Genomic DNA, 19,060 nt, shown 5'->3' on the forward strand with positions numbered 1-19,060 from the left:
TTCAATCTTATTAGTTGTAAGACATGAATAAGTGGCCTTTTAATCTTTATGAACACATTCTATATGTGAATGTAAAGAATTTGAAGGCGAGGGACAAGATTTTGGGACCCAAAAATCTTGTCTGGACCCAAAACACCTACAAAAAGTAACACAATTTGTGTTTTGTGTGATGAAAAGTTCGACTCCTGTGATAAACAAGATGATGTAGTAAGGCAGGATGTGGTTCTTCAGAGTTTAGGGCATTAGCACCGTCGCTCTGTTGTTTGAGGCTTAACCACAAACACGACTGCCATTTCATCATGGCCGCTAATGGCTGTGGATACAAATGATCACACGTATACGCACACAAACATATAACCCCCTTAAGCCCAGAACCAGTCTGAAGGCTGACACCTCATTCTGTTGCTCTCCCTGTTTAGTCAGCACAGCCATCATTAGAAATACAGTTCCAATGCTAGTGCATGTGTTGTGTATCTGTGTAGCTGTGTGTGTTTGTGTGCACAAGGCCTACCCTCACTCTAAAGAAGGGATGGAAAGATGGACAGAGAGCAAAGGAGGTAAAGAGAAGTGAGTGAAAAAAGGGGGCGAACATAACTTAAAAGAGAAAGAGAGAGCGAGAGAGTTGAGGGAGAACGAAGGGCAGCACTATAATGTCCCAACCCCCCCCCCCCCCCCCCCCCCCCACCCCCCCCCCCCCCCCCCCACCCCAAACAGGCCCATAATCATTAGCTTGCTGCTGTGTTTGGCTGTTTGTCTAGTTTGTCTATTACGGCCCGAGAGTAAAAGCTTCGCTGGAGCTGCAAATAGTCTTTTTATCGACGGACAGACACTGTGTGTGACACCTCATAAGGGGAGAGAGCGGAAAAAAGAGTAAGGATGGAGGGAAGAGGAGAAGAGAAGAGGCAAACGAGAAAAATAGCAAATATGGAGAAAGGGTAAAGACTGAAAACAACGGAAGAGATGCATAAATATCTAATAATCTATCAATATGTCTCTATCTCACTCTCTATCTCTCTCTATCTCTCTATCTATCTATCTATCTATCTATCTATCTATCTATCTATCTATCTCTCTATCTATCTATCTATCTATCCATCCTCCCTGCGCTATAACACAGAGTAACCCTTGGAGAGATTTTGCAGCACATCATACTTAATGAATAATGGATTTGGGTTGAGGTAGCTCTGTTTCTTCACTGGGAGGCAATGCAAACGGGGACCTAAATTACCGTTGCTCATTAAGTACAGTTAGAGAAAGTTGCAGTGTTTTTCTGTCTCTCCGCGTTTGATCTTGGCGAATGTACAAAGGGAGGGAATTAATTAACAACTCTCCATGGGAGGGAAAGGCAGGGATGTAGAATTGGCTCTGAGGGAGGGAGGGAAAGTGTGTGTACGTCTGTGTATGTGTGCGAGTGTGTGTGTGTGTGTTCCAGTCTGTTTGCATGAGTGTTAATTCGTTTGTAGGCATCTTTGTTTATGTTTATATCCGCATGAGTGTCTGGGTTTATCTGTCAGTCATTCTGTGTGATTATGTACAAATTCACTTTTTTTTGTTTTTATTCATGTGCACTTTCTTCATTTCTTTGTGTGCATTCTTTCCAATTTTGATTATAGCGGTAAACACTGTGTCTTTATGCAATCAACAAAGTCTTTGTTTGTCATGTGTCCTGAAAGTCTTCATTCGTAACTTCTACACAAAAAAAGCAAACAGGGTCCCGTAATTTCAAAGATAAGCCACGTTGAACTGAGTTGCCTTTATGTTGCATTCACTTCAATTACATCTTAATAATGCGTCCGTAAGATAAAAGCTGTGACATTTCTCCTAAGTACATTTATATAGAAAACCAATTCCTGTCTGAGTTTTTAAGTTCACTGCACAATACTCTTTGTATCCTCAGTTCTGTGAGTGGTTGTGTTTAGGCTGCTATAAACACATTATATTGTATTGTATATATCTGTATGTTGGCCCTGTGATTGGCTGGTGACCTGTCCAGGATGTACCCCACCCCCCGCCCAATGGCAGCTGGGATTGGCTCAAGCTTCCCCTGCTACCCTCATAGTATAAGCAGAAGAGATAATGGATGGATGCATAGATTTTTGTATATATATATTTCGCTATAGGAGACAGAGGTGGTTAGTTATCAATAAATCTCCAGGCTACTGCTAGAGATAAAAATACACATGCGTACATGTTGGCATGGTTACCACATGACCATGGAGATAATGATATGCAGATGCTAAGTGTCACTTCCCACAATCAGAACACAGACTGAGAAAATATTACATAAATAGCTTAAAATCAAATATTGACTGTGTTAGTGTGTAGTGACAAATTTGGATTCACATCTAAAAGTTGACTTGAAAGTCGGACAAAGAGACGAAGCTTTGCCAGATGCTTCAACGTGGTGAACGGCAGCATTCACAACCACACTGTTGATACAGTTTTACATGATTGAATGTTAACTTTTAAATGTTAAACTATTCCTAACAACAACAAGTAAGTAGACTAGACTGGAGTTTCCTTCGATGGAAATCTCCACAGGGTAAAGAATTTCAGTCCTGCCCTCCCTGAGATCAAAAGAATAACTTACGAGCTGTGTTTGGGTCTTATTTTCTCTTCTGAAAATAGGGGGCTTTCAGTAATGAGGGCTGGGGATTTGATTTGCATTTGGAGACAGCTGACAGGGTGCCGCACTAATGTTGCTGTAGAACAAGACTTAACGTCATGTTGCTGTCTGACGCTCAGACAGGAACGCTGCTAAGTCAATTACACACACTCACACACGCACTTGCATATATGAATGTGTTTGCAGGCATGCACACGGCCACGCGTACACACACACATCACACACTCTGTGCAGCAGTGTGAAGTCGAGCCTCGCCTTATGTCACAGTTTATGAAGGAGCTGCTCAGTCAACCATAAACTGGAAGGCATCAAGAGATACAGAGAAAACCTTGGTGGATGGCAAGGTCAAATATGTGTGTGTGTGTGTGTGTGTGTGTGTGTGTGTGTGTGTGTGTGTGTGTGTGTGTGTGTGTGTGTGTTTAATACACGGACAGTCCCACCTTGAGGGATGTGCGTAGGTGTGTGTGTGTGTGTCTGTGTGGAGCCTCGGGGAGAGCTTAAGAGCTAAGGCAGCACTTCTGTCAAAGCCATCATCTGACATATCTGACCGCTCTGGGCTACGTGTGTGTGCCTTATGGGTGTGTAAGTTGAATACAGTAAGAGAGTGTGTGTGTGTGTGTGTGTGTGTGTGTGTGTGTGTGTGAGAGAGAGAGAAAGAGAGAGAGAGAGAGAGAGCATAGTGCAAAGGAAGGTGTGTGTAATGGATAAAACAGCCTTCCGCTGTCTTATTAAAGATGGACAGATGTGGAAAAAGCACCTCCGAAGGAAACGAGAGGTCAATGAGGAGGGAACGAGGTGATCACGGTGACGGGGTGAGAGGATGGAGGAGGACAAGGACGTGAAAATACAGAAATAATTTACTGATGTGGGAAAGAAATGGGGATAAGAAAGATGGAATATTAAACCCTGTTAAAGTACGAACTTTCTCAACAAGGAGAGATGAGAAGATGAAGACTGACAGCAGAGAGACGACTGTAGGGCATTAGAGGCAATGTGGGATAGAATAGAGGAAAAAGAAGAAAGAAAAGCAGCAAACAAGGAGAATGAAGTAAAGTGATCAAAGTACAGGAATGAAGAAAAAACAGAGGTGAAGTGAAGAGAACTGAGGAGAAGTAAAACTCCAAGAACAGACAGAAAGTTGTGAATAAAAAAAGCTGAAAGAAAGAGAGGAGACTGGACAAGAGTAAAAGGAGGAGATAATAAAGTAACAAACTAGGTTAGGGGAAGGGAAACTGTTAAAGCTAATATTTAAAAAAAAAACTCCAATTAAGTCGCCGTGCCCCTGTGAGCAGATTAGAGTGAAATCCTTGCATCATAGTTGCTGTCAGTGGTTCCTCGCAGCGCTGGGATCTGCTCGGCTCTTAATTAGCCCGATGCAGGCTCTGGTCAGAGTCTCCTTTCCCAAGCAGACTTTTAGGGACCACACTGCGACAATTGTGTTAATAATAACACACTTTTTGGGGAGTTAAGCAGTCACTGTGTGTGGGTAAGGACCATTGAGTTGGTGCATCACACTGCTTGATGTTGTTAGAACATGACCTGGCATATCTTGGACTCATTCATCTTATCGGCATGTGTATTGCTCAGGGGGCCATGGAAGTGCAGTGTTGAATATGGTGCAATTTGGACATGCGATATGTTCAATATTAAAAACCTGCAACCAGCATTACCACAGAGTCACAGTATGAGAGGTTATATATAATGCTGGATATATATATATATATATATATATATATAAATACTCCAATCAGTACTCACTGTCTGATCCCAGTGCCAGATCCTGCCGGGTCTCGTGTGTGTCGTGTCCTGTTGAACTGCTGCCGGCTGTGTGCAGGGACCAGCTCACACCTGACTGAGGATCAGCCGACCAGCCGCACAAGCTCTGCTCAAAGTCACAGACGGCCGACAGCGATGGAGTGGTGGCTGTGGGACGAGAAAACGAAAAAGCACAGATTGTGAATAAAGACATTTGATAGTTTAGGTGTTTTGGCTTAAAGTCACCTGTTGTGTTTTTAGTCCTTTAGCACCTCAGCCAGCCAAAGTCATCAATGATCATCAAAGACATATTTAAAGATGCTGCTGTGTCAATTACAGGAATGAAATTTGATGCTCACATTGAATGTGCGACAAAAGCATAAACTAACATACAGCCCCTTTAAACTACTGTCCAGCAGTGAGGCTGCTTGTCTGACAGTCGCTGACCTAAAGCTGTGAAATGATGTTCCCAGCGTGTGTGTGTGTGTGTGTGTGAGGAGGCAAAATCCTCTGACTGTGAGAGCTGATTTTCTCTCAAACACAGACTCCTGTGGGACTCGTGAATCCAACAGACTTCAAAGTCCAGGGGCCCCGAGGTGCACGATGACATCATGAGTTTGACCTCGAGAGTGTGAGAGTGTGTGTAAGTGTGTGTGGATGAGAAGAAAATATGTCAGCATGTGCACTTCCAAGAAATGTGTGTGTCTGTGTGTGTGTGGTCCAGGTATTACTCTTCCAAAGTGGTTTACATAGTGACATTATGGCTTGTCTTCCTCATGGGGACACAGAACCAGTCATCATAACATAAATCATTACATTTTAAGGTGAAGACGTGTTTTAAGTTGAGGTTTTTAATGTAATGACCTCTGAAATCATGGAGATATGAGTGTGTGTGTGTGCGTTTGTTTACCAGGTCTCATTGCAGCAGTGGTCATTTCCACTCTGGGCACAGTGGGGGTCATTGTGTCAGGTACAGTGGTGGATTCTGTCGACAGAATAGGTTAGAATAAGGGTTAGAATACAATTAGGATGAACTCATCTTATTCCAATGCAGTCTAGTAAGCAGAGACATTACTGGACTTAGACTAATCAGATCTGAACTCTCCTTTTCAAACTTTCCCAGTTTGTTCTATCGCCGCTCCAGCGAGCACTGAAAGTGGTAATATCTTAACCGAGCAGCTGTGACTTCTGAGCAAAGGGAGATTGAGATATTACACAGTAACTAATGATGTTTGTACAGACTGTGAATTAGAGCTGAAGTTTGTCACGAGCCAGGCAGTGACAGAGTGAGCCGAGGCAGTGAGCTGGCACTCGGCTCAACACTGCGCCTCACCACTCAGTTTATCCACTGCAGGTTGGCAGGCACGCACACACGCGTGCACACACACACACACACACACACACACACACACACACACACACACACACACACACACACACACACACACTCGACGCTACGATGATAGATGCTGCACTCAAACTGACCTTGGTGCACAGCAGCAACCAGTGTATGATAGATAAATCAGAGGTGTGCACACACACACACACACACAAACACACACACACACACACACACACACACACACACACAAGCCTACGTCAGCAGAGGGATATGTCAGTGTAACCCCAAGACCTTCTGGTCTTAATAAGCAGTTTTCTACAGTTAGTTAAGATTCCTTGAATGTCCCTGACTGCTTAAGCAGCACACACACACACACACACACACACACACACACACACACACACACACACACACACACACACACACACACACACACACACACACGCGCGGTGTAAGCACGCGCGGGGTCTATATATTGACGTAAGGGGAACAGTAGAATGGCTTGCGTGGCACAAGCCTGACACCACAAACCTTTCCCCAAATGATTCTCAGAAGCCACTTCGTCCTCTCTCTGATTCTCTGCCAGTCGTTTTAAGGTCTGTCTTTCTTTTTTCTCATCCACCCCTCTGCTCTGTAAATCCCCTCCGTCTTTCTATCTTCTCCCTGCATTTGTCACAATAAATCTGTCCAGGTTCTGTTCTGCTTTGCAAAACCACCATCGCTACCACAGAGCTCCCGACTCTTTCCACACACACACACACACAAACACACACACACACACACTATGCCTCTCCGGCATAGAAGTGAAACCCTATCTAGTGTTGTTTCTCTTTTTACCACAACCGCAATTTTCTTCCACATAACTCTTTCTCTCGTTCTCTTTCTGTCATCTCCCCCAGAGGCGTGTTTTGATTTCCACCCGTCCCTCGCTTTTGTCCGCCCGCAGCTCTTTCTCTCTCTCTTTGTTGTGACTGTGTCTCTTTCTTTCGCTCTTTTCATGCAGCCGTTCGCTCTCCTCTCAACCTTCTCAGGATTCCCTGTGTCTGGTGTCATTTCGTATCTGTCCCAACCACCATGCTCAGTGAATGTGAGACCACCATTGTAGATTTACTGCTTGTTTGGTTGTTCAAGATGTTTCCATGACTCACTCGCTGATCGTTCTCCCTCTCTCTTTCTCTCTCTCGCTCTCTCTCCCTCCCTCTCTCTCTCTCTGTGTATTTGTGTGTGTGTGTGTCATGTGTTTAGCGTGAACTCTTCACCTTCACTAATGGCGTTGAGTTCAAGTGTCTAGGTTCAGCCATTCCTCTAATGTGTGTGTGTGTGTGTGTGTGTGTGTGTTCATAACTTTATTGAGTTGTTTACACAGTCTGTTTACAGTGAAAGTATGCAGGATTATTATATAAGCCCAAACAGAGTGGCTTCATATTGCTGTCTCAACACACACACACATACGCACACACACACACATAATTAGATATTAACATTGGATAAGTAGCTCCCAGCTGCTGACATTAAGCTGTTTTAATTTGGTGCCCTTTACCACTGTAATTAGCCCCCTATATGGAGGGTGGGGGGGGGCGGGATATGAGAGAGCGACAGAGGGGGAGAGGCACGAAGCAGGGAACCCAACCCTTTCCACCTCTCACCACCGTTTTCCTAATTAGTGACCACACACAGCTCCTGTCAGCCTCCAGTGTCGATCTCCATCTCCTCTACACTTATCTAATCCAGTTTCGCTTTCTGCCTGTCCTCCCCTCCTCCTCCTCCTCCTCACCGTCCCACTCCTCTTTCCATCCACGAGGATGATCTCTGTAGCAAGTAAAGGTCAGTACAAATAATTTCAACAAATTGCCTTATAAGGATTGTTTAATATCATTTGTCTGTTCAGAACAGGGGGATTCAAACTGGAACGTGAAACATATAATAATCATTACATCTGTATACTGCAGTGGGTCGCCACTGAGTTACAGCAACCTGCCATGAATCTCAGACACACACAAACACACACACACACCACAAATGGAGAAACAGGAGGTGTTTAGTTTAGTCAAACACACACACACATGCGTGTGCACATACACACCCATTGTAAATCTGCTGACTGAGCAGAGTGAGGCGGAAACAGAGAGACGAAAAACTGTTCAATTATGGAAAGAGCTCTGGGTATAAATCTACCTCTGTCAGCTTAAATAATGACTACTGACAAAGTGTGTGAGTGTGTGTGAGTGTGTGTGTGTGTGTGTGTGGGGGGGAGAGAGAGGGGGAGAGAGAGAGAGAGAGAACGTCATCACTACTCAAATTATTGGTGACATGGTGGGTCTGTGTGTGTGTGTGGGGGGTGTGTGTGGTGGGGGGTCTTTTACCTAATGACTATGTGATTGACTGGCAGACTGAGTGGCAGACTGTGCATATACGAGATACCCTCCTCTTTACTGTGCACCGTAACAAGGACTCCACTGATATTTAATGACTGCGACTGGCTGTGTTACCACTGGCTAAGTAGTTCGCTGCAGGTATTTATTTACTGTAAGTAGAATTTCTGTTGAAAACACATCGTATCTTTCTCACTTAAACTCCTTTGCTGTAACTAGTACATGTTTGTGCATCGCTTGCTGTCTGCAATGCATCAAAAAGCTGGCTGAGAGAGACCGAGTTCCAAGTGAAAGGAAACTTGGATACCAGCGTTAAAAAGCTGAGATTATGAAGTAAAATGTTAACTATGACATCAAATGAGAAGAACTGGCGGAAAACATGAGTGTTTTGGGATTGAAATCCTGCCACGGACCTAAATGGCAAATCAGACAAACTGTACTTAAAAACCAAAAGTGCTGGATTGATTTGTATGTCGCTTAAAGTGCTCGACTAATTATGGCTCCCTCTTCTGAAGATGAGTGGGAGGGAAAAGGAGTTCTTTACAGCAGGAAACCCATTCCAGACTAAATGCCTAATTAGCCCATTGTACAGCCAGCTAATATCTGGTTTTATGGTTAAGTGCAGCACTGGACCACAAGTTTTAATACCTAGTAGACGGTGGAAGGCCAGTTTATGGAACCTGGCAAAAATCTATTGGAGGCAGATGACTAAAGCGCATGACTGTGGTTAAAAAAGGGGCCATCCGATTACAGAGCGTAGCTACAAGGCAGAGCCATGAGCTCAACAGCTGAGACAGAAGAGGCGAAGTTGCTCTTTATGTCAGGAAAACTACTGACAGGGAATTGCTCATTAGTCCACTGTGCAACAAAGCTCTGCAAGGTACGCGATTGTAATTACAGCCTTAAGTGTCAAGCTGAGTACGACAACAACTGAGATGATAAAAAGAGAGGCTGCTGGCATTGAACCGCAGTCAGCTACAAAGGACATGCGCTGATGTGAAGCGAGAGCCATTAAGCAAGTGGGCCATTAAATCCTCTGGAGAAGAGAGGGACAACTTTCTAGATCACAAAGCGATGTGAACAAGGATATATTTTTTTAACGGCTTCCACGGTCCAATCAGTAGTTTTTTGGCAATATTAAACTGTAGGGATATTGCATTTTGGGTCATGTATTAAAAATTTACATGTCTTGTTTTTCTCTGAACATCTTATCCCCGTGGTTTGGCGCGTAACAGACATTAATGAACAGCAGGAGATGTGAGCATGAAAACACAAATAATATAAATTATTGTAGACTGTTCATTTACTTGTAAAACAAATAAAAATCATCTTGAGAATGGTAGCAGGTTGAGTTTTGTCTGGTAGACTACAAACCAAAGTGGATCTACGACCCTAATGTTGACTTTTACTTGAGTGTTGCTCATTGTGGGAACTTTTGGGTTCATCTATAATATTGTACGGTCTCGACCTTACTATTTAAAGTGCCTTGAGATAATGGATAGATGGATGGATGGATGGATGGATGAATGACCGATAAAGGAGAGAAAAACAGAGACAGGCACGTCAGCAGAGACAAGGCGAGTCAGACCCAAATATTTAAACCCAAGCGTTTTTTGAACACAGACACACATATAAACACTCCGGCACCAGCACTGAACCTTCGCCCAGTCCTAAGTGTTTCAATGTGCGATAACTCAAGGAGAAGCAGAAGGAAAAGATAAACTGAACCGTCCTACTGAAGTGAAACCAACATGATTGTATATGGTTTAAAATGACTGGTGCTTGATTTTCAGGCCTATTGTGTTTATTGAGATGTGAAACGGAGGGGAGTGATTACATTCCTCTGATGGGAGGGAAGTCAAATGGGCAGAGAGCAGTAGCCACAAGCACCGCCACCCTGTCTAACATTATTTTCTGTTCCTGCTAATGGGTTTGTACCCGTTGGTATAAAAGTTCAGGGTCAGATCTGTAACTTTGTTAAATTAAATAACAGAAGCAGCTGCAGGCAGCTTTTTGTTTCTTACAGCAATCTACTCTATTACTACCCAGCTATTTGTTATAGGTTCTATTAGTCTGGCTTTGGCTGCAGCATTGATCAAAAGTTAACCAATTAATAATAATGATTTAATAATGTTGTTTGTCTACTCATAGCTTTCTCTATAACTATTTGTCGGGATGAATTTGCATTCATTGAATAAAAAAGAAAATCCTGCAATCTGGTTGCTGTCGCTGTTGGTGAATGTTGTGTTTATATAATCACATTGATCTCTACAGAGGAGCGAGAGAAGACAGGAGTAGGAGCAGCAGAGAGAGAGAGAGAGAGAGAGAGAGAGAGAGAGAGAGAGAGAGAGAGCGAGCGGTGGGACTGAGGACACATGATACCAATCACATGGAAGCGCCTGGACAGGAGCCACGGCACACACGTGAAAGCGATCAGCAATGTTGGACACACACACACACACACACACACACACACACACGCATACACACACACACACACACACACACACACACACACACACACACACACACACACACACACACACACACACACACACACACACACACACACACACACGCATACACACACACACACACACACTTGGCATAACCTGAACAATTGGCTGGAAACCTAGAACAGCAGAACACCTCTGGAACAAGACCTCTAAACAACAATATTCCCTGCAGGGAGTCGTAGTAACTATGGAGGTGTTTTTGAGTGTGTGTGTGTGCGTGTTTTCCGTGTCCAGCATCATCAACATGTGATTGATGGAACCTCATTAACTTACTTGTTGCTTCCTACATGAAAATGTGACCCTGAATGGATTTCCCAACAACAAACTGCTTCACATTCATAGAAATCTACACTTTCTCACATGCAACTTTGTCTTTTCTCAGATTGACCTCCTTTGTATTTTAGTAAAAGATTCCTTGACAGTAGCTGGTATATCCACAGGCTGTCCAGAGGATCGGACACTCACCCAGTCACTGGCCAATGTCTATAAATAGAAAAGTATATAAAAGAACGAACATCCAAACTTGATAAGGGCTGAAGCGACGAAAACCAGAAGACGAAGAAAGAAAGAAGAAATGTCCACACACCAGTTGAGGCTAACCTTTGAATCGACTGGTCTGCGCAGGTTTCTTTCCGTCTTTTCTAACATCAAATCTTTTATTGAAAAGGCAGCAGAAACACACGCCATCAGCCATGATATGGTGTTCCAACCGTAGCACCCCTACTGGGTTAATCATTGTGGTTTTGTTGGAAATCAGGGGGTAAGAACTGTAATCAGAATCTGCTTGGCAGTGTGTAAGAACCCATGGCAAGTGAAGATCCCTGATTCAAAGAGCAGCTGCAGATGAATAAAGCTGTGACTCTGGACACAAAGCTGCTGGCCCCTGTCTGTGTTCGTCAGTGGCTGTTATTTTCCTCAAGTTCCCCACCCAACACTATAGTTTTCAATGGAGACGAGGAACTATGTGTGTCGTGACATACAACTGATAACAAACCCCTGTCTTTATGCCAAACAGGTGGTGTGTGTGTTAGGGCTGAAACAACTAATCAAATTAATCGATTATAAAAATAGTTGGCAACTAATTTAGTCATCGATTAGTCTGGTCTGTTATTATACCTGGCACAAAGTGTGGCTCTCAGGAATAAACGCAAACGAAAAATGGCTTTTTGGCTTTTTATCTGATTAATCAATAAATCTTAAAAAATAATAGACAGATTAATCGATTATCAAAAAAAATTGTAAGTTGCAGCCCTAGTGTGTGTGTGTGTGTGTGTGTGTGTGTGTGTGTGTGTGTGTCTGCCTGCTAACCACTGGGTGTTGAGCGAGGGAGATGAGTGCATAGCAGATGTTCTGATAGCTCAGTCATTTAGAACATGAACCAATCTGGCAGCCCGGCAGCTCTCTGCTCACATCCAAAAGTCGAGACCCAAATTACACGTTGCCTCCGTAGCTGGCATGAATGATTAGAATGAGTCCCGCAATAATACCCTGGATTTGTGTCTGTTTTCGCACCGAGGGTTTGGCGCGGTAATGAGATGCTAAACTATATTATTGTGTGCCCCCTCTGACAACCCCCGTATCCGTAATTTCGGATTTCTTCATTGTAATTGGGTGCAGAGATTGTCTCTCCCATGTGGGGAAATTGTTTTACAGCCCCAAGGCCAGGTCAGTGCGCTTCATTGTGAAATATGAAAACAATACAGCAGCGGTAATGGAAAAGCAATGTTTTCTGCGAGTTTGTTAAAGCTGGTGTTTAAGTGATATAAGGTTTTTCGACTGACATCGTATCATATTGTCTTTGTCTCTATATACTTTTGATTGATGAATAAATGATGCCTAAGCAACACTAAATGCTGCTTAAATCTAAATACAGCAGCACTGGTTTGCAGACATGAATGAAAAGAAGAGGAGGCTTGTATTCTTATCCCAGTTACTACTGTATTACTGTCGACCAGTCATTTGCATGGCTAGATATTAATGTGAATTATATCATATCCATCATGTTACGATGCCAAACATTTCAGATGATGCAGGTTTGTTATTTATGACAACAGCTGACAGGAAGCCAACTTGGGTACAAGCATTTTTCTTCGAATTAAGGATTAATAAAATGCAACACAAGCATGACCATGGCTGTCACCAGCCGGGGAAGAGTCAACGGAACATTTTCATTACTTCTGCCAAGGAGGTTACATTTTCATTGCTGTGTGTCTGTCTTTGCAGGATTACACAAAAACTACACAACCGGTTTTATTGAAACTTGATGGAAGGATGGCTCATGGAACAAGACAGAAACCATTAAGTTTTGGGGACGATCCAGACAAATGTTATCACTTTCTTTTGATAGCGCATTTTTTTTGAAGTTTTCACCAATTTCTCAGGGAATAATAAATGGGTCTGGATGTAAACTATTAGACACACGTAGAGGAGTGATTTCTATTAGTGTGTGCAGCCTGACTGAGTTTAAGTGGACTGTTGGCTCTTGGTAGAGGTTTTCTACTCAGTGCCACTTTTAACAATGACGGAAAAAACCTGAAAGCCGTCCTTTATTATCACACATTACAAAACCACGGGGTATCTACTGATGTGTGCAGCACTGCCATTAACCACATGTCGACCACCTGTAGTGGACCAGGTATGGAGTTTGAGCATAATTTCACTCTATGGCCCAAAGAAATCCACAAACCTATCGTGATCAAGATTTCTTTTGTTGAAAATAAAATGTTCTTACAAAGTCTCATCTCATTTTATTATTTATAAAAAGAAAAGAAGGTCTCTGGACTCTGGTCACCAGCAGAGGTCCGTGTTCTCTCTGGGTCTTAAGAAAAATAGGTAGAGAAACAAACCACTGAATAATAGAAGGGCTACTCTGATTGCTTCATCCACCGCACTGTGTGTGTGTGTGTGTGTGTGAGTGTGTGTGTGTGTGTGTGTGTGTGTGTGTGTGTGTGTGTGTGTGTGTGTGTGTCAGTGAACATGTGATCGCCTCACAGTGTCTCTTCTCATTTATTCATCACTTCATTCATTCCCTCCTTCAGTTTGCGGGCGGTGCTGAGACAGGTGGGGATGTAGCTCGAGGCGCTGGGGGCGGAAAAAGGGGAACTTCCACGGTTTTTATAGAGGATCAAGGGTGCGTCATAAATGTGGGGTAGCCTCATATCCTGCTTGGTAAAATAAATAATAATAATCAGGGCTCGAGCTGTTGTTAAAGCTGCCTGTTGAGACGAATGGAAAGTTTTTAGATAGAGGAGGGAAAAACAACCTCATAGGATTTCATGTGGAGAGAGGATTTTTTTTCCTGGATGACTTTGTATCTTTTCTGTGTGTGTGTGTAAATGTTGTAGTTATAAGATTTAAATGTGTCCGCGTTTTCTTGTGCATGTGACTTATGTGCAAACAGCTTTGTTCAGTGGACTGAAGCTGATGCACTCTGTTGAATATTTTATCTTCCGTTGCAACTCAACACTTGCTCACAAACACACACGTATGCACATCACCTACACACACACACACACACACACGCGCACACACCTACACACAAACATTACGCACAGCACGCTCAGTAGTTGTTTAATGTGCTTTCCTGTTTTATTGTTTTCCGTTATAGCTCTAGCAGACGGATTGTGACTGCATATCTAGTGAGATCATGCGTTTTTCACTGTTATCCTCACTTCCCCTTGTGTGGAGACAATTAAAAACCAGACACAGTGAAATTGAACAAAATCAAACTGCTCTAAGCCACTGGGATGCAGAATTATCTCCGTGTGTGGCTGTGTGCGGTGGTGTTAAGGGTGGTAGCTGGGGCAGTCGCCGCGGTGATCATGTGAAGTGGGAATGAACTGTTATCATGTCTAATGCACGGATTACATCCAGAGGGCAAACATCTGGCACGCAGACACAGACGAGGCCGACCGGCAGACAATCACGCAGCCCCGAGAGCCAAGGGGTTGATCAGCGCTGCGATCGCGATTGGCTGCAGATACGATGTGAATGATGTTGTTCTGTTCAATAACGAGCAGACAGAGTCAACCACTGGCAGTGCAGTCACAGAGGTTACTGTCAGCATGATTGGGCATATGATGAAAAATGTATCTCCATTAAAGGGAAATGATTTGGCTTCATTCGTGGAATACGACCGACAAGGTCAATGTTTCACTATTACTTTATTGTGCCAGCAGGGTTTCACGCCGATGAGTTGATATTTTAGATTCTCTGCGCTGCCACTCAAATAAAACTCAAAATGAAAATAAGGAAGAATATCATCTAAGTAAGCAACCTCTTCTTCTGAGAATGATGTCTCTATACAATCCAAATGTAAGATAGAGTATTCGGGCCACGTGGAAGAAAAACTAATTCTGAATAAAGTCTTAATTTAATGAGAATAAAAACATAATATTGTGACTATTTAATACCGAAAACAGTCACAGTGGTTGAAACCTGCCACCTTTCATGTTTTCTCATGAGCTTTGAGACTAAGTTTGAAACCGCAACGTAACCTGTGTGTGTCTCCCAATTATCACCAGTCTCCTGCCTGCTCCCGACACATCAAGGATGTATTGTGTCCCCATTAATAAAGACACACAAACACACACACACACACACACACACACACACACACACACACACACACACACACACACACACACACACACACACACACACACACGACCAGCCTGCTTCATGTCAGCTGGTGTCAGCTGAAAAACCAAAAATTATATTTTCTCTAACAGAATCATGACTGATGATGGAAACCAAAATCAAAGCACAACATGCACATCACCGTTCACTAAACACAAGCCAGACAACATGTTATTAACACAATAGGCTGTGAGCACAATACAGAACAACTACACAGCTGGGCACTATTAGTAAAAGTCCCGTGACCTAGACATGTTAATCCCTGTCCAGACATGGTACCAAATCTCCTATAGAGCAACATGATTACTTAAACCACCGCTTTGCCGTATGCACGTGAGTGTGTACTTTATATAAGCATATGCATACACACATATTCAAATACTGTACATATATTTGTATACAGAGACACAGAGAAGTATGACGGATAAAAAACACACACATATTGTACGTTCACAAGCACACAACCAGACATGTACTCATGGCAGATGACGAGGATTAATTGCATGATTTACACAGCACATTTCAGTTACTAATGTTTAGTTTGTGACAATTCATATATATATGTATACATATCACAATAATTATGGTGATATACTGTTTAAGATTTGGAAAAGATTGATATTGATCACAGTAGGTGGGTAATGTGTTTTAATAGAGCATTTGTTTTACGTGTGGGTATTGACACTGTGTATTAGTCTGCTTATCTGTGTGAATTTCTATGTCCGCGCACAAGTGCACATTCCTGCGAGCTCAAAGTTGTGAGTCCATCTGTGTGCACAGTGATTTGAAATGTGTGTAACCTCTTGTTATCTCACATAAGCAAGAGAGTGCTCTTTACCTGGCAGGTCACAGCCGAGCACCTCCATCCTCATGCCGATCCCAGCGGGCGACCACCTCTCCGGAAACACTCTGATGTACTGGGCGACTATCTCCTCGAACCTCCGCACCTCTGGAGTGTCGTAGTGGCCGTTGCCTTCGAAAATCTAAGAGGAGGGAAGCAAAGTCATGAGGAGACTGGATGTTACAAGTCTTCAGAGAGATATTAGAGAGTAAAACATTCCTTTGCTCCAGTGTAAAGCATGTTTTCCTGCCAGGTTTCACATACGTGAGCTCAGTTCGTGAACTCACAAGGAAAATCGGTCTAAAGGCAAATGACTGATGCCTGCAAGGTAGGAGCTTTAAAGGGTGAGACACAAAACTGTGAGTGACAAGCTTTGACCTGTGTGAAATGTGTCAGAATGTGATAGAGACAGCAGAGATCTCTGAAGCAATACAGAAACCCGGAGTAAATCAATGAAGACGAGTTATTTAATTTCTCCACTGTTTAAGTCTCATTGTGAGACAATAGGAAAATGATACGCTTGTCATACAACAGCACTAATCAGCATTGTTTCCCAACACAGTGTGACATGTGCCATATAAATAACAACAGAGAGTGTGTTTCTTTTGATTTCCGAATCACTTTTTCGAGGCAGCTTGCAACAGCCTCTGGCAAAAAGAAAAATATTTATTACAAGCTGAGAACTGACTAGACTGCGCCACACATTTACTGGGTTGGTGAAAGTTATAATATTGGTTTCATTAATTGAATTGGATCTTCTGTCTCCCCCCATTCTAGGAATATATATATAAAAACATATGATGGATTTCCCAGGATGCCCGTTTAAAAACGACAGGCAGATGAGAGGAAGTGGGATTTTAAGCAGCAGGAGAAGAAGCCAGGCACTCAGTAGTGCTATTAAAGGGTTTTAAGACTGAGTCTCAGGAAGGAGAACAGAGTTTAAAGTGCCCTGTCTCACTGTGTGTTAAGACTGCCGGCAGTGTTGGGTGGTGATGCAGGAAAGACATTTTTAATTAACACCCATGAGAGACAAATAGAGGGTGAGCGAGCGAGAGGATGGAGAGACGGAGAAGAAGCAGAGAGGGAGAGTACAGAGGAGTAAGAGGGACACAAAGGAAGAGGCAGGGAGAATGAAGAGTGAGGTAATTAAATTGAATTATTATCAGAGCTTTGGCTGTAATAAAATGGATTTCTTTTTCTTTTTTTTTTGACTGAAAATGACGAGGCTGAGTTAGAGAAAGATACAAAGAGGGAGGGAGAGAAAGAGAGAGAGTGAAGAGGGATTTCTTTGAAAGACAGCTATAAATAAACTACAAATGAGGAAGAACTGACAGTGACAATCGGAGATGAGGGTACATGTCAGTGTGTGTGTGTGTGTGTGTGTGTGTGTGTGTGTGTGTGTGTGTGTGTGTGTGTGTGTGTGTGCGTGTGTGTGTGTGTGTGTGTGTGTGTGTGTGTGTGTGTGTGTGTGTGTGTGCGTGTGTGTGTGCTTACCTTGGCGAACCCAGTCTTGCTGTCAGTGATGGACGTCCAGTCTTTGCCGGTCAAGCTGTGCGCCAGTTTGTACTTCCTGACAAATGCCCTGTTCTCGGCGCTGGTGCTGCCCTCCAGCCCTCTTGCACCCTGGGTGATAATGCCTCGCACCATCTTGGGCACACCCAGGTCCACCTATAACACAGAGTTATTATTGTTAGCTCCCTGTTTTCAACATAGAAGCCGATCAATTTCCAGATCCCCGGCCTACTTTGACTTTCCCATATGGTCAATGATTGTTTTCCATTAAGAATTGGAAATGTTTTAAGTGATTACTTAGCGTTACATCTTTAGTTTTCATTTTTAAACATTATATTTTTCAAACATTTTAAATTGCTTTATCAAAAAATCTTTTAAATCATTATTGAACATCTTAATATGTAGGGTAATCTTTCTCATTAGAACATGTAGTGTGCTGTGATAAAAGTGACTCACCTGTAGCCACTCTTCTCCAGCTATAGGCTGCGTCGGGTTGGGGAACCAGCCGGACCGACTGGCCACCAGTCGGGCTGCACCCATGGAGCCGTGGATGTCCCTCATGGAGGATGCAGAGATCTGGGAGTCGGGCAGCAGCCCAGACAACATGCCCTGTAGTTCTGAGCAGGGAGCATCTAACACAGCACACAGAGAAAAATAAAATAAGTTTATTTTTACATCTCCACTGGGCATTTGATAAATTCTACATCGGAAGTTTGTCAAATAAAATGTGAAGTTAAATTAGAAGCTGCCAGGAAGTGAGATATTAAATTGAAAAGCTTTGGAAATGGTTATAGTGATGATTTAAGGTAATTTGAAGGTTGGTAGGCTGATACATACTATTATCATTATTCTTGAATGACTGTTGGATTTTGCTACACCCTGGTTTAATGATTTTTTGTTGTCGAAAAGATCTTCCTGATTGGTATTGACTTTAAGGTCAAGAATAATTTGGTGTTTCCGTTTGATATCATCTTGGTACATGCTCTCACAGGTTGACAAAAACAACCACAACGGGGTTGTGTTGTGCTCCACAGCCCCTCGGAGCTGCTCTCTATCAACCCATTTCATTATTTTTCCTTCCTGCTTCATGCTGCAAAGTTGCTGCATAACTTTAACTGAGCTACCGAAGGGGATTCTTCACAGGGAATTGAGCCTGAAAACAGAAGAACTAAATGAAAGCAAGCTGCAGATCAAAGTGATACTGTTTAATGTGCTTTAGTCTAACAAGAATTAAAATATGGTGTTGCCATGAAAAAAGCCCCACACAAAAAAGCACAAAGGGAACCAAACAAAGTGACCATTTGTATTTAAAAATGAAGAGGACTCAGACATTATGGCAGTGGAAGAGAGATGAAGGGATGAAGATGTGAGGGAAGGAAACAGAAGGAGGAATAAAGCAGCGAGATAGAGGGTGAGGATGAGGAGTTTAAGGACAAGGGGGAGATAAAGAGAGAGGCA

The 19,060-nt window shown here is 43.0% G+C and overlaps 1 protein-coding gene and 1 long non-coding RNA gene across 8 annotated transcripts in view; one reads left to right on the plus strand and one right to left on the minus strand.

Annotated features, from left to right (window-relative positions):
• LOC117755214 overlaps positions 1-10,457 on the plus strand; it is a 48,876-nt gene extending 38,419 nt beyond the window's left edge. Inside the window, exon 4 of one of the 4 annotated variants that reach the window (XR_004612559.1) lies at positions 10,417-10,457. This is a non-coding gene — a long non-coding RNA (uncharacterized LOC117755214). Of the gene's footprint in view, positions 1-3,271; positions 3,303-10,416 lie in introns of those variants that run through there. The other 3 variants (XR_004612560.1, XR_004612563.1, XR_004612562.1) reach the window with 3 other exon arrangements.
• Positions 1-19,060, minus strand: part of LOC117755210 (neuropilin-2-like) — a 90,780-nt gene that overhangs the window by 15,624 nt on the left and 56,096 nt on the right. For all 4 annotated transcript variants that reach the window (XM_034574799.1, XM_034574796.1, XM_034574798.1 and 1 more), the window contains exons 9-13: positions 18,059-18,234; positions 17,585-17,758; positions 16,088-16,232; positions 5,292-5,366; positions 4,385-4,549 (exon numbers count right to left, since the gene is read on the minus strand). In XM_034574799.1, coding sequence (XP_034430690.1) covers positions 4,385-4,549; positions 5,292-5,366; positions 16,088-16,232; positions 17,585-17,758; positions 18,059-18,234 — 735 coding nt within the window. The remainder of the gene's footprint in view (positions 1-4,384; positions 4,550-5,291; positions 5,367-16,087; positions 16,233-17,584; positions 17,759-18,058; positions 18,235-19,060) is intronic.

The sequence above is a fragment of the Hippoglossus hippoglossus genome, chromosome 21 (assembly GCF_009819705.1).
Source record: "Hippoglossus hippoglossus isolate fHipHip1 chromosome 21, fHipHip1.pri, whole genome shotgun sequence".
Classification (NCBI taxonomy): Eukaryota; Metazoa; Chordata; class Actinopteri; order Pleuronectiformes; family Pleuronectidae; genus Hippoglossus; species Hippoglossus hippoglossus.